Here is a 14,443-nt window from a genome sequence, read left to right on the forward strand (position 1 = left end):
CATCATCGATAGATTCTCCAATCACCAGACACACCCCAGACATTCCACATCCAACAACAATGTCATCCCTCCTCTGCTCTGACAAAAGTCCACAAAATATATACTAAACGGGTAATTTGCACTTTTATATATTTATTTTTAACAAATCGATAAACATGTTTTTTTTTCCAACAACACAAAAAAACGAAACAATTCAGTCGTGCTAAATTACAATTGTTTGCTTATAATTTATATGATAATAATAATAATCAATTTGCAATTCTGTTCAACATTTCGCACACACACACACCGACTAAAACAAAACCGATGCCAACATTTGAAATTAATCTATTTTAAAATTCCATAATATTCTCAGTACATGAATATTTTAGCGTGGTTTTAGAGGTTGTCGAGTAAAAATTTAAAAAATAAAAAAACATGGCTTCTCCTCTTTGTCATCCAGTGACAACATTAAAATTCATTTCAACATCGGTGAGGAACTTTCTGCAGGAGAATTATTAAATTAAAGTACAAATTAATTAATTTAGCAGGAGTTTTGTCACCGCCCCCTCCTCGCATCCGCGGCGCATCTTCATTTTCCACAACTCGATGCTGCTCTATTGTGGGCGCTTGAAAGCCATTATTTATAACACATGCATTACTGAAGTTGAAAGTTTAATTAAAATAAAAACTCCACCATGTTTATATGAGAGAATTAAAAAAAACCAAAACGAAATAAAGAATAGAGTTCTAGAATGTGCTTGGGGATTTTTATTCCACTCATCTCTCATCAGACATCATTTTAATTGCAAATCTATTTATTCTCATTTTTGACAAAATATTTCAAATGCAAAATATTGGATGAATAAAAAGGCAAATAGAAAAATAAGACATTCAGTTGGTGATGTTTCAAACAGTGGACAGAAAAGTCAAAGATTATTTGAACAAAAAAGAAGCAAATCTGAAACCCTGAAGGAATATTTGGTTCTCTTTTCTACCTCGAGTATCATCAATGTGTGCGCGAAATCAATTGCAATCGCAGAATGAATAATTTCCATTATTCTACGAGCCAATTCACCAGATTGAAGATTGGAGAAGAGAATTATTCCATGTTTTTCTACCCCTATCTTTTAAAATTCAATAAATGGATATAAATCCACAGTCATTATGAAAATATCAAAATATTATCATTCCAATTTCATTTCATCTATAAATACTAAAAATAATACTGCAATTTCTAATTCCATACATCTTAAAAAATAACTTTGAGGAGTCTTTATCTATTTATGAAATACTTTCTTTACATAACGAACTATTTCAATGAACATAAAATTTGAATATTTCTTTTATAAATCACTATTTTTTTTCTTGTATTTCTTCACAAATTTACATTCATCTCTGCAGTAGTACTTGTAGTTTTAGTAGTCGGTGAAATTTATTTTACAGATAAAGATTTTGAGAGACAATTCGGTTGTGGGCTTTTTTTCCATAGCAAATCAAATTTACAACAGCAGTAAGGATGAATTTGTGAAAATGCAAAGTTTGATATTGATGTTCATTTGTTCACCGAAATCAATGATAATAGGGTAAAAAACTGAGAAACGAAACAAAACATTAGAAAAAGTGTAAAACGCTATTTCAAAAAAAAGATAGATAGAGCCGGGGAAAGTTAATCAAATTTCCCATTCATTTTCTCTATTCCATCGGAATTTGTTATGCAATTTCCAATGATGAATACTACGCTTTCTTCAAACAAAAATTTATATTTTAATGTACTCTCTAAGGTATCTCGTCCATGTTGAACAGCAAAAAAAATAAAATTCCACAAACCCATACGCACAGGATAAAATATGATAATGAAGCTAATGAATATGAAATTTAATCAAACAATTTCCACAAAGCTGAAAAGCTATTGATGAACAATGAATACGAAACAAAACAAAATCCTTCCATTCATATATACAATATAATATATTCATCCCTTATTGGAGTATGATGTCTGATTGAAGAAAAATAAAACTGTGATTTGTTTCTTCAATTAAAATACTGTTATTGTTAACAAAATCAATATGAAATTTCCTTCTATAAATATATATTGAGAAAAAAATTCATTTGTTCTTCAGGAAATAAAATTTACATTATATCATCATACTGTTTTCATATAGTATGATTGCATTCAGTATTCATATACTGTTTCAAAACAAAAATTATACATAAATAATAAAGCAAAGTATTTCAGTTAAAAATGAAAAGCATCAGATAAATAAACGTAATAATGTCGGAAATCGAGAACAGAAAATACAAATTAAGATGAATATTTGCTTGTGCAAACGAAATTTGATTAATGAATTTCAATTTCAGCACAAAACCAAAGGAAAGAAAAGAATAAATAAGTAAATAACTTTACAAATTATGCTAATAAAAAAGACAAATCTATTCGAAATTTTAATTTTGAAATGTTTTCGAATTGAAGAAGAAGATGAGTTTTTTTTTGAAAACTGTTACTTCGATATGAAGAAAAAAAGTAATGGAATTATTTAAAAAAAGTTAATTAAATTCGTTTGAAACGTCGCTGAATTATTTACACTTTTTTACAATAAAGTAATTGTGAAGAATAAATTTATAATGCTATCATGCTAATGTACTATGAATATTTGAACTACCAAAATTGCACTATGAATAAATACACAATATTGGATTAAAATCAAACAATTGTAATGTTAACGTGCAATGCCTGTGGAATTAAATTTTTCAAATGTTCAGGAGAGATAATGTGATAAATAAAAATCTTCAAATCAACTTATTTTAAAACAATCAATAATACCAATGTCAATTATATATATATATAATAATACTCCATTTACACAAAGTCTCAAATAGCATTCATTCAACGTGCGCAAATCAATCGAATTAGAAAGTACTGCTTCAGCAGGCATCAAATAATATTAGTTTTTATCAGTTGAAATATTAAAGAATGTGAGAACTGACCAATTTTGTGGAGATAATGTTGAATAGAAGAAGAACAAAACAATGCACATCGCAAATTTAAAAATCTGTAATGCATTGGGGCTTTTCAATAATTCATATTTGCTATTTGCCGAAAAAGTACAAAAAATTGAAGTTCAGCTTATTAGATTATTTTGTTCATTTCAAATGATGAATAATATTTCGAAGTATGTTCTGAAAAATGAAAACAGTTGCTGCTTGGGAGGCACGCAAAAAATTGAAAACGCTTTTCAGATGCTTCAGCTCAGATGCAATTTATACATTGCTCACCTACATATCCATTTATATTTGAGCAAATGAAAAAACAATTTTTACATTCCTCAGTGATAAAAAAAATCATTAAAAGAATATTAATGAAACAACTCCTTTACAGTAGACTAATTTGGAAAAAATTATGGAAAGCGAATTCTTGGTCATGCAACTGCAACTGATGATGAACTGGGAACAGACGAGAGGTGTGGCTTAATAAGATTCAAAATGCTTTCTCAGATTCTGGCACGGATAACTTCTTCACATTTATTTCTGTCCAATTTTCCATTAGCACATCTTACACAAAATCAGTACAACGCCAAATGACTAATCAAGCATAATCGATTGTACAATAAACAACCATCAAAAATTCAGAAAAAAAACAAAGATAATACACTTTTGTATTGTAATATTGAAGTCATATGCATGATTAAAATATGTAAAAATATGTTCCAAGAAATGAATTTGGAATTTCATTCTTTTCAATTGCACGTTAAAAATAGAAACTGAGGTGCAGCAAAGCAAAGGGGAAAACGATAAAAAGAACGCGCGTATCCTGTTAATTTCCCTCTTCAATTTTCACGTTTCCTTGGAGACTGAAAATTTGAAGAAGTCAGAAATACTTCAACTTCGAGTATTAAAATTCCAACATGCAAGTATATACATACATGTATATATATATATATATCATGAGTGAAATAAAAGAACTAACTTTTGAACAATAAATAATAAATATCGTATGATGATAGTTGAAAAATAATAACATTTCTGTATTACCATTAAAAGTTTAATTAAAAAAATGGGGGAAAGTGAAAAGCAAAATAAATTAAAAAGCATGCTAAATATATTTTACGACTCTTGATTTACCATCTGCTTTAGTGTCATTCAACTTTATCAGATACATAGATTAAATTTACTAGTTTAATGCTTCAAAGTGAACAAAAACAAAACAATCACATCGTCGTTTTATGTCCCATAAAAACAAATACAGAAGTTGTTGAAAGCAGATGAGCATCGTGAAAAGCTAAGAGTAAGATCAATAGTTACACAATTATCCTCTTAGCATAAGAAGAATTTTGCCTACACACGCACACACACTTATAAGACAGGTACTTATTCATTCTACATTACTCTACAATGCTTTAATGATATTGTAATTTTCATATTTTATAACAAATGCATGCACATACATACATACATACTTATTATCATATAAGCAACTGATTTTTCACAGATTTTAAAATAATTTATGAATTGATTTCAATTTCAGTTTAAATCATCAGAAAGCAATTTCTACAAACGAACATTAGAAAACTTCCAAAAGATAAGTGCTTTGAAAATTTCAAATTCAAATCAAACAAATAAAAATGCATAATAACTGTACTATCAAGTATGCATATATAGCATGCTGAAGATAAATGCTGAGTTGTGAAACGTTGCTTATGCTAATTATTAGCAAACCCAAATTCTAAATAAAAATTTTGTGAAGAAATAGAACTGAAAAATCTGATCAATGAAATATAGACACTTTTTCACAATTATCATAAAAAACAAAGTAATAATAGTTTAAATTGCAATATAAAACAGTTCTTCACTAGATTATTGTTTTATGAGGAAAAGCAAATATTTTTTTCTTTAATTTGCCTACAGAATTTCACAATTCAAAGCGTTTGCTGAAATTTTAAGTAATCATCACGTCAGTCATGAAGTTAGCGTCATTTGATTTTCCCTCAGAATTGAGTTCAGCTCATTACGCATTGATGCAAATTGATTGCACTTTCACAAACCGTAGCGCTTGTATCACATCTAACTCAACCATTATTCCACATATTCTTATAGTTACTTAGCACACACGTCACACAAAAAAATATATACATACATTTTTCATTTTTACATTATATTATTTCAAAAGAAGTAAGGTTTTTCATTTCTCATCATGCATGCCATATTCATGAATAAATTCAATGATAAAGTTGCACACTTTGAACAAGCAGAAAATTCTTATTTATCATTCAAATATTCTTCTTCTTATAATTATATAATTTAACATTGACAAGGTAAGTGCAAAGAAATTAACAAAAAATTATTACTGATATTTTTCCATATAAATGTACATTTCTGCACATATCTAGATATTCTGAGACTTTTCTTCATTTTCCTCATCCTTATGAAAAGAATAATCAGAATAATGTGACAAATATTCTCCGACAAATACATAAATAAATAAATAAATATGTACATACAAGGCTAATAAGAAATTCGAATAATTCAAAGTCAAAAATCAATCGTTAAACTCTTCAGTGTAAAAAATATTTAATATTGCGTTCCTATAGAATCCTTCGCTGATTTTCTCAAGATCTAAACTTGCACGTAAAATTTTAAGCAATTTCAAAGAAATAATTTTTCACTCATCTTGATAAATTCATTAAAAAAATAACAATTTCCTGCATAACAATTTTACTTTTAGTTCAAGAAGTTCGTGTGAAATTTCAAATTCTGCATTATTAAGTAATGTGAACCGTGACACTGATGACACAATCTGTAAAAGTTATATTGATATTTTTGTATTACTACTCTCACCATTACTATCAATAAATTATGCTTTATATATATATATATATATATATATATATATATGTATATACATCATCTAACAAATAATGTTATGTAATGTAAATATAACAAAATGACAGACAGATAGAAATAGAGAGAAACAAAAATATTTCTCATTGCAGTCATCATTACACCTACAGTTGTTTGAATATTATGATCAGAAAAATGATGCCACAGATGGATCTTCTGAAGCAGACGGAAGTACATTCTTCCTAATTCAACAGTGCAAGTAAATGTCATCAATAAATTATTAGTTCACTTAATCAGGAACAATAACTTAAGCAGCGTATCAAATTCAGGAACCTATTTTTCATTATTATTTAGTTCATTACAGTTTTTTCTCTTAATTTAAATATCATCATACAGTTCGTAATGCAAACTTGCACAAATGACCAATACAACAATGGAACTTATGGCAACAAAATAAGAGAAAAAACCCAAAAAAAATAATTTAAGCAAAAACATGGACATGGGACTGAAATTTTTCATCTGAAATTATAAGGCACGACTGAATTTTCATTTTCAATAACATAAGTAGAATTAATTCACAATCAATATTCATATGATAAGCTGAATTTGTTTTAAATAGGTAAAAATCTCGCCGGTAAACATCAATTAACATTTAATAATTTTGAACATTTTGTTTTTGTAAGATGAACCAACCGCAAATGAATGGAAATTCCTCAAGCGTGCACGGATTAAATTATCTTTTAGCGCGATTAGTTATGCAAATTTTACGTTGATCAATTTAGTGCACAACTGCATTTTAGCAGTGAAGCATAGAAAAAAATCATTTTCTTTTGCAAAACCTTCTCAACTGATATAACATGGAATACAGTAGAATAAATAAATAAGTAAATAAAAATTATTATTCCACTTTTCCTTCAATTATTGTTGGAAAAATATAATACTACTCCTGCTGATAAACTGAATATGTGAAGTGATTTGCAATAGTTTGAATAAACAGATTTCATCTTTTAAACTTATTCAAAGTAAACATTCATTTTTTATCACGTACAAGAAAGAAATGATCAATACCTAAGACAAAAATGTTGCACAATTTAAATAAACAAATAAACAATACATGAAAAATTCTGTAAATAATGTGCAAAAAAATGGTGAAAATTTTTTCCATTTATGGCCGCATTAAAAATATAAAAAAATCAGAAGAATATTGAAAAATAAGTAAATAACAACACCGATGGACAATTGGAATATTTAATAAGTTGCATACTGCGAGTTTCTAGTGTTAAAAATGTTTCGGTTCGATCATGATTCCACTGCTACGTAGGAAAGTTTTCAGTAAACATCACAAAATCAACACATTGCAAGCGTAGATTTTCACCGACCAATCACAAAGAGAGTCATCTCCAAAACTTCTGCTCGTTCAACGTCAACTCGACGGTCACTTTCCTAATCAGCTTGTAATCAATTCACTTCGGCTATTGTTTATTTATTTATTTATTTATTTATTTATTTTGTTGCCATCGTCGAGAGGTAAACAATAATGAAAATGAGTAGAGCGTGAGAGAGGAATAGATTTTTCTGTAGATGTTGTTATATAGATTTTTGAATATTATATATTGTTTATCGCTTTTCACTTCAAAGCTGCTACTTGGCATAACAAATGCGACGCAACGACCTCAAACAAAAGAACAAAATTTTCTCCATTGCATAAATTCAATTTCAACTCGTCAATCGCCCTACCAAAATTCAGCTAACACCACTCTGAGGTAAGCCATTTTTCAAACCTTACACCATTTTTTCTTATCAAAATAAAAATAATTCATCTTGGAAAATTATAATTAATGACTAATAAAAAAGAACCTGACAAATTCATACAATGTGCAATTATAGTTTGCTTTTGAAATACAAATGTCTTTTTACATCCCAACAATACACCAAATACTAGCAATGATTGATTAATTATATTCTTCTTCATAATGGTCATTAATTAATAATAAAAGAATCATAACAACAAAATAAATAACTTTAAAACATGAAAATATCAAAGACGTCATAGATGATAAATAAATAAATAAAACATTTCTGTTATGAATAATCAATTATTATAAAATGGACAATTTAAGAATTCCAATTCCAATTAAAATGCTGCTATTAGCGAATTTTATTCATGCAAAATATTTGCACAGTGTTCATTTTCAATATTAACAATAGTATAAGGTAATTAATAATAAGAAAAGACACCTGGAAAAGTAGAGAAAAAAAAACTTAACACCAAGATTTTCCCATCAATAGCTAATGAGTGAAGAGGAGAAAAGAAAGGAAACAAGCAAAAGCCTCACTTATCGCATTAGCTGAATAAATGCAACATGTAAAACGTGGCAACAATTTGACAATAATGCAAAACAGAGGCATACTGTGAAGAAAAAAATTTTATTCAATTTCTTATTATGGTCAATTTGTTCATTAAATCAGAAAAAGCACTAAATGTGTCGTTAAAAATGATTTCCGAAACACGAAACAACGCAAGCTTCATTAAAGAACTCAAAAAGTCTGTTTAAACTAATTTTCCACGCCATTCACTCAACTCAAATTTGTTAATATTGAATATTATCAAGAAGAAATAGATCAAACAGGCTCATCATCGTTGTTTTCTTATTTTTTTCCCACCATTATGCAAATTAAATTACACGTGCGCTTTGGAAATATTTAAATTTTCCACTTTTTCGAACCTGCTATACAGATATCTACGTATACATGCACATGAATGATGGTGAGTTTAAATTTACATGGAAACTAAAATATATTGCGTGCCAAACTTATTGACGACAAATCCCTTCAATTTCACGAGCATCCGTTGCGTCAATGCATATCAAATGAATAATATAATCTTCAATTATCACTTATGGACAATTTGAAACAATTTGTAATGCTGAGCAACAATAATTATGGTTGCACATACTTTTCAAGTAAACTTCACATTATAGCAAATCATTTTGAAATATTTTCATTTTGAAAATTATCAAATACTTGCATTATTCCTCACCACTGCAGTTTATTAATAATGGGATTTAATTGCAATTATGACCAATCGAAATGAATCAATTCATCGGCTATTTTGTTTTTTGCTTTTTCACGGAGGAAATCAGTGATTGTATAAATTTAGTTTGCTTAACAATAGAAGAATAAACTATCTCTCTAAAAATAAACAGAATATTCTCTCATAAATAAACATATAAATCCAATTGTCAACAAATGGCGGATAATTTTATAATTTTCTCTTCTAACTTTCAGCCTTTTCTGCATCATGCACAAAGACAAAAATTACTCATTAGCGAACCTTTCCCAACTATAATCTTCTTAGTTATGGAAACACTGTTTGCAGAGTAAAATGAATCCCAATAAGATTAAAATTATATAGTATTATTTAAATTATCGGTTTCAATTGATCATACAAGTTGAACAAAAGAAAAGTAGTGGGCGGGCGGTGAAGTGGATGTTTATCCTGTCCAATGGTTCAGGCAACGCATAAAATGCGCAAACTACCAATTAACAATAAAAATCACCACCATATTATACGATGCTCCTATGACGAAAATGATGGATATTGTCTGAACAACAAAACTTCTTTTTTCCAACTACACAAACAATCTATACTTTGAAATTGATTCAAATTCAGCGATAACAAATTCCCTTAAATCAAACACTTTTACCCAATTAGTAATAAAAAGAAATAATATACCACTGTTTTTATTTTATTAAACGTGAAGAAATTAACTAGTGTTGTATGAAAAACAAGGAAAACGTAGCCTCTGTTAGAATACTTTTGACATATGAAAAGTTAGATCAGCATTACAGCATAATTACATTCTCAATAGTATGTAAAGTAATAAAGACAAAATAAAATACATGCTACATAAAATTATGTATTAAAATATATTGGCATAATACCATTTCGGATTGATTGAATTCATAAGAAAATTACTTTCATCTTATGAAAATCAATATTACAAACCCATAATTTTAAAGTGTTACATTGTACGCAAAAATAAACACCCAAATTCAAATCCATTTCAGTGTAGATAATTGAATAAATGCAAAATTAGCCTATTGGATATGGGATAATTCATAATTGATTAATAAGTGGAAAATCGATTCATTCGAATTCAGCTTAATCATATATGATTGTTTTCTTTGTAAATTTTACAGACATTGAAGAAATATTTCCATTAAAAACAAAGAACAGAAGAATATGGATAACACCAGTAGTAATTATAATAATAGTAATAATAATGATGATGATGATAAATGGCCAGTGAACAACAACTGCTGCCAATCGTTGACAGTGGAAGAACGTTTCGAATGGGAATATGAGCAATTTTTGACCATGTATGTGCAAACGTACAAATCGTTGTATTTGGTGGAGCTGATTTTGATCGCGTTCGGCCTGCTTGGCAATCTGCTCGCCCTAGCAACATTGATCTCAAGCCGCAAAATGCAAAGCCCCTCATTTTTGTACCACAAAACACTGATGGTCGCCAACTTGATGTTCTGCTTGAATTACGCCTGTGTACAGGGTGTGGACCGAGATCAGGGCGGATTCAGCGGTTCACCGTTGTCCAAAGAGCAACAGTTCGTGTTCGAGAGTTATACGGCCGCATTCTATTCAGGGGTATTGAAAAGTGTGATCGCCAGCGTGTGCGGCTATTTGGCAAACTACATGTGCCTGTTGATAAGCTTGGACCGTTTTTCCGGTATGATTTTATACCGCTGCTATACGAAGTTCAACAGTCGCCGGGTGGCGTTGCGGTTGATCGGTTTCACAGCTCTGCTGAGCGTGGTCGTCCATTCTTGGGCAGCTTGGATTGAAACATCCGTTGTGGACATGCGCCATGAGCAAAACGCGTTGCAAGTGCACCAAAATGGCACCCAAACGCACAGCACAAACCAATGCTGTTACACTTGGATGCGCAAATTGGAATTCAGTGAAATTGTCACTGCATTAATACAAGCGAAAAATGTCGTCAACCTGGTCACCAGACTGGTCAGTGCTGTACTGCTGACGTTGTTCACCGGCTCAACTTTGTACGCTTATATCGCGAGATCTAAACGGCGCAAGCAGTTCGGCTCGTTGAGCTGCAGAAGGCACATATTAGCTCAAAGGGGACGGTCGAGAAGCTTGTTCATCTTGATGACTGTTGTGGTCGTACTCAGCTATATTGAAGATTTGCCCAGAGAGGCAAAACGACTGCTGCAACTGATCTATCCGATGAATTATGTATTATATCGTATGTCTGATCCGCATCTTCCGGTCGAGGAACGCCTGGTGGATTTTCGCCTATTACTCTACCTCTACCAATATTCGCAGATGTGGCTCAATTTATTCACCGTCATGAATAGCTCGCTTCCATTCTACTGCTATTTGGCGTTCAACCCGATTTTCCGCCAAGAAGCTCAACGTACAGCCGTTGCATATTGTTGGCGTCTAGTGGCGTTGGTGAAACGACGTGGCATGAGTTCCAGAACTCCCAGAACAATGAGCACTTGGAAAAACGAGTCAATTTGAAAACATTCAATTCCCCCTATTTTTCCATCCTATACAATATTGTCAAAATACAATACTGCCATCATTGACAATGTATTGCTATTTGTTTGTTTTTGTTTTTCCTTTTTTTCTTACTTATATAAAATAATTATGATACAATAATTTGTCAATGGAATAGTTGTAAAAAATCAACGTAAAATTATCAATAACAATTAATGCACATTGTGCATAAAAATTCCACAACATCAGCAAATATGATAATCACAAAGCAATGCGCTGTTGAACACGACAAACTTAAAGATAAGATCATTTCGTAAAATTTTGGTTTTCAGTAATGCAAATCTTTTTTGAGAATTTTTGAAAATTTCAAAATCAAAATATTAATGCTTTCTCATGATTAAAATAAAAATTATTTCCACTTGTTTGAAAAATCTTCAGTCAATATCAAAAGTTCAATCAAATGAAATCTGATGTTCAAAAGTAACTGAACAATAAACAGCTAGTTTAAAATTTTAAGTAAACAGTAGAAATATTAACCAAATGCAATGATTTCTGTTCAAAGTTGCGATGAATTTTTTCCGTTTAAACAATAGTAAACATCTGCATTACTTGCATTACAATGCACAGCATTATTGATAAATGATGATTGTTATAAACAGCATTAAGAAACGATGAAAAACAAATATGAAAGAATTTAATTTAAATATACTGGATAGAAAAATCACGCAAAAGTGAATAAACAAGTTCAACCCATGTACCCTATGATTTGTCAGCTTTGTTTTAATTAAATAATACATCTTTTGGTAAATAGAACTATCGAATGTTTCCCTCACAAATGGATGATTGCCAAATTGTTTAAAATTTCTGCAGCGCACTTAATTTGGAAGCCAGTTTTTCAAGTAGAAATATCAAAATTAATAAACAGATAACCAACTGATTTGAATAATCTTAAACAACAGCTGCTACTTATATAGTGACTTTGATTTTATAGTGACAGATGAAAATTATTGTCATGTTTTATGTCAGTTGGTTCGAGTGAAAAATGATCATCTAAAAGATTCTCCAAATTCTCTAACAATAACAAATACTACTACTACTACTACTAATAATAATAATAATAATAATAATAATGATGATGATGATGATGATAATGAAATAATTTTGCACCAGAAATTCAAAATGCAAAACTGCTTTTGAAAAAGTAGAAAAAATTTAAAAGTTTTCCAGTTGAAAAAAAATTGAAATCTATTGTTGCAACGATGTGCAATTATAAAATTGATAATATGGGTATTGATTTTGTTCAATGTACCCCCGTTGGTATTGTAGTGGATTATTTTTGGTTAACATTTGCAAAATTGTGTGAACCACTTTTTGAAAATTGTGTCCCACAAAAACAAAGCAACAGCGAAAAGTAAAAGCGGTGTGTAGCGAATTGAATCGTGATGATGATGATGATGGCATAAATTTTTGTTGCATACGCAGACGACGTCAATTTGCCCATCCATTCAACAAGCAAGCAAGCAAGCAAGCAAGCAGCAAGCAGGCAAGTCAGCAGCCAGCCAACGAACGAACGAACGAAAGTGAGGAAAGAAAAAGTGAAAATTGAAATAGCAGAGTGAAAAATTCAAGCACGCATAAACAAGCTTTTCGCCTCTGGTTGAGGTTGCGCTTTGCACCACTGCCTGCATCTGCCTCTGTCGCATACAATTTGTATACTCGTTGCAGGTCTGGTCGGTTGTATATTTGCAGAATAGAATTATTTATCATGTCGCCATTTTTGCACGACCATTGCGAATCTTGTTTTCGTACAATTTGCCAAATTTTCGAAAACCAATGTCCGATGACTTTGTGTCCCAACGGTTGTGAAGCGTCCATGCACCGGTGCAAAGTTGAAGAACACAAGCAAGAAATATGCCCGAAAAGTCAAGTGGACTGTATCAACGTCGGCTACGGATGTCCGGTGAAATTGAAACGACGCCAACGTGCAGCCCACTTGACCCATTGTCCGGCGGCGGTCATTTATTGTGCTATTGAACGTCATCGTAAACTTCTCCCTCCGGATGAGCGAAGACAAATCGCCAACACTAACAACCATCACCAACGACAACAGCAGCACCATGAACCATGCAGTGAAATCGACCTGTGTTTGGCGTTGAGTGACCAGAGGCGCATTTTCACTTCGGCAAAGTCGATGTTGAACGCTTTGGAAGAAGAAGAACGAGCCGAAGCGACCCTGTCACCAGTGGCCAGAGAATGCATCCTCTGCAAGCAGGATCCGAGCAGTCAACATTTGCACGTCGTCGGTTCGATGGACCAAGACCACTGGATATCGTCGAATGGAATGGAAGAAAAGAAACCCAACAATTGGCCCAAACCGCCGGCTCCGTTTTACATCAAACACGGCCTGCAGGTTGGCTTTTCGGCCGACTTCCCGCCCAAACATTCTTCCACTCCGAAACACCAGGCGTCGTTGGTCTGCGGCCAACGGGTCCGTCGCGACCAATACGCCCAACATGTCCGCAATTTACACGTCGACATTGTCAGCTCGATCGACGGTTGGCTGCTTGCCCGGTGCCCAATGTACATGCAAGGCTGCGAATGGGTACGAAATCGTCTGATTCCCACGAACAACACGACCCTCCATTATTTGACTTGGACCGACGCCATTGGGGTGAAAATGGACCACACCCAGTCGTGCATGCCGTCGACCGATACTGCAGCGTTGAAGCTGACGGATCTTCCGGTGGAAATTTTGGAACAAGTATTTTCGAAGCTCGATTCGATCAGTCTACGCGCCACTGCCGCCACATGCCGTCGTCTCAGACAAGTCAGCTTAAAGCAGTTGAACAAGCACGGCTTAGTGGAATTGATCTGGCATCGCAACAAGTCGGGCTGGAAAGCCACCGAATTGCGTTGGTCATTTTCGAATACTTTTCAAAAAATCGACCAATGGCATCTACTGCCCACAAGTCAAATCGGTGACCACTTGCGTCACTGCCCCTACCTGAACCCCGTCAAGCATGCGCAGCCAATGCCCGTACTTCGGTTCGTGATGTGAATTTCGAATTTTCCAATGAATAATACAAT

At 32.0% G+C, this 14,443-nt stretch overlaps 3 protein-coding genes across 3 annotated transcripts; all 3 read left to right on the plus strand.

The window, feature by feature from the left end:
* The first annotated feature begins 10,198 nt into the window (after positions 1-10,198).
* Tsp_04149 (putative high affinity interleukin-8 receptor A) lies at positions 10,199-11,377 on the plus strand. Its single transcript, XM_003374916.1, has one exon. The coding sequence runs from the start codon at positions 10,199-10,201 to the stop codon at positions 11,375-11,377; it is 1,179 nt and encodes a 392-aa protein (XP_003374964.1).
* A 1,262-nt stretch (positions 11,378-12,639) lies between these two features.
* Tsp_04150 (putative 50S ribosomal protein L23) lies at positions 12,640-12,962 on the plus strand. The gene is given in 2 exon segments (XM_003374917.1): positions 12,640-12,767; positions 12,785-12,962. The coding sequence occupies 2 exon segments, from the start codon at positions 12,640-12,642 to the stop codon at positions 12,960-12,962; spliced, it is 306 nt and encodes a 101-aa protein (XP_003374965.1).
* Positions 12,963-13,196: 234 nt separating this feature from the next.
* On the plus strand, positions 13,197-14,414 carry Tsp_04151 (putative F-box domain protein). The gene has a single exon (XM_003374918.1). It carries the CDS (start codon positions 13,197-13,199, stop codon positions 14,412-14,414), a length of 1,218 nt encoding a protein of 405 aa, XP_003374966.1.
* The last annotated feature ends 29 nt before the right edge of the window (positions 14,415-14,443 follow it).

This window comes from Trichinella spiralis (genome assembly GCF_000181795.1).
Source record: "Trichinella spiralis strain ISS 195 chromosome Unknown Scfld5, whole genome shotgun sequence".
Classification (NCBI taxonomy): domain Eukaryota; kingdom Metazoa; phylum Nematoda; class Enoplea; order Trichinellida; family Trichinellidae; genus Trichinella; species Trichinella spiralis.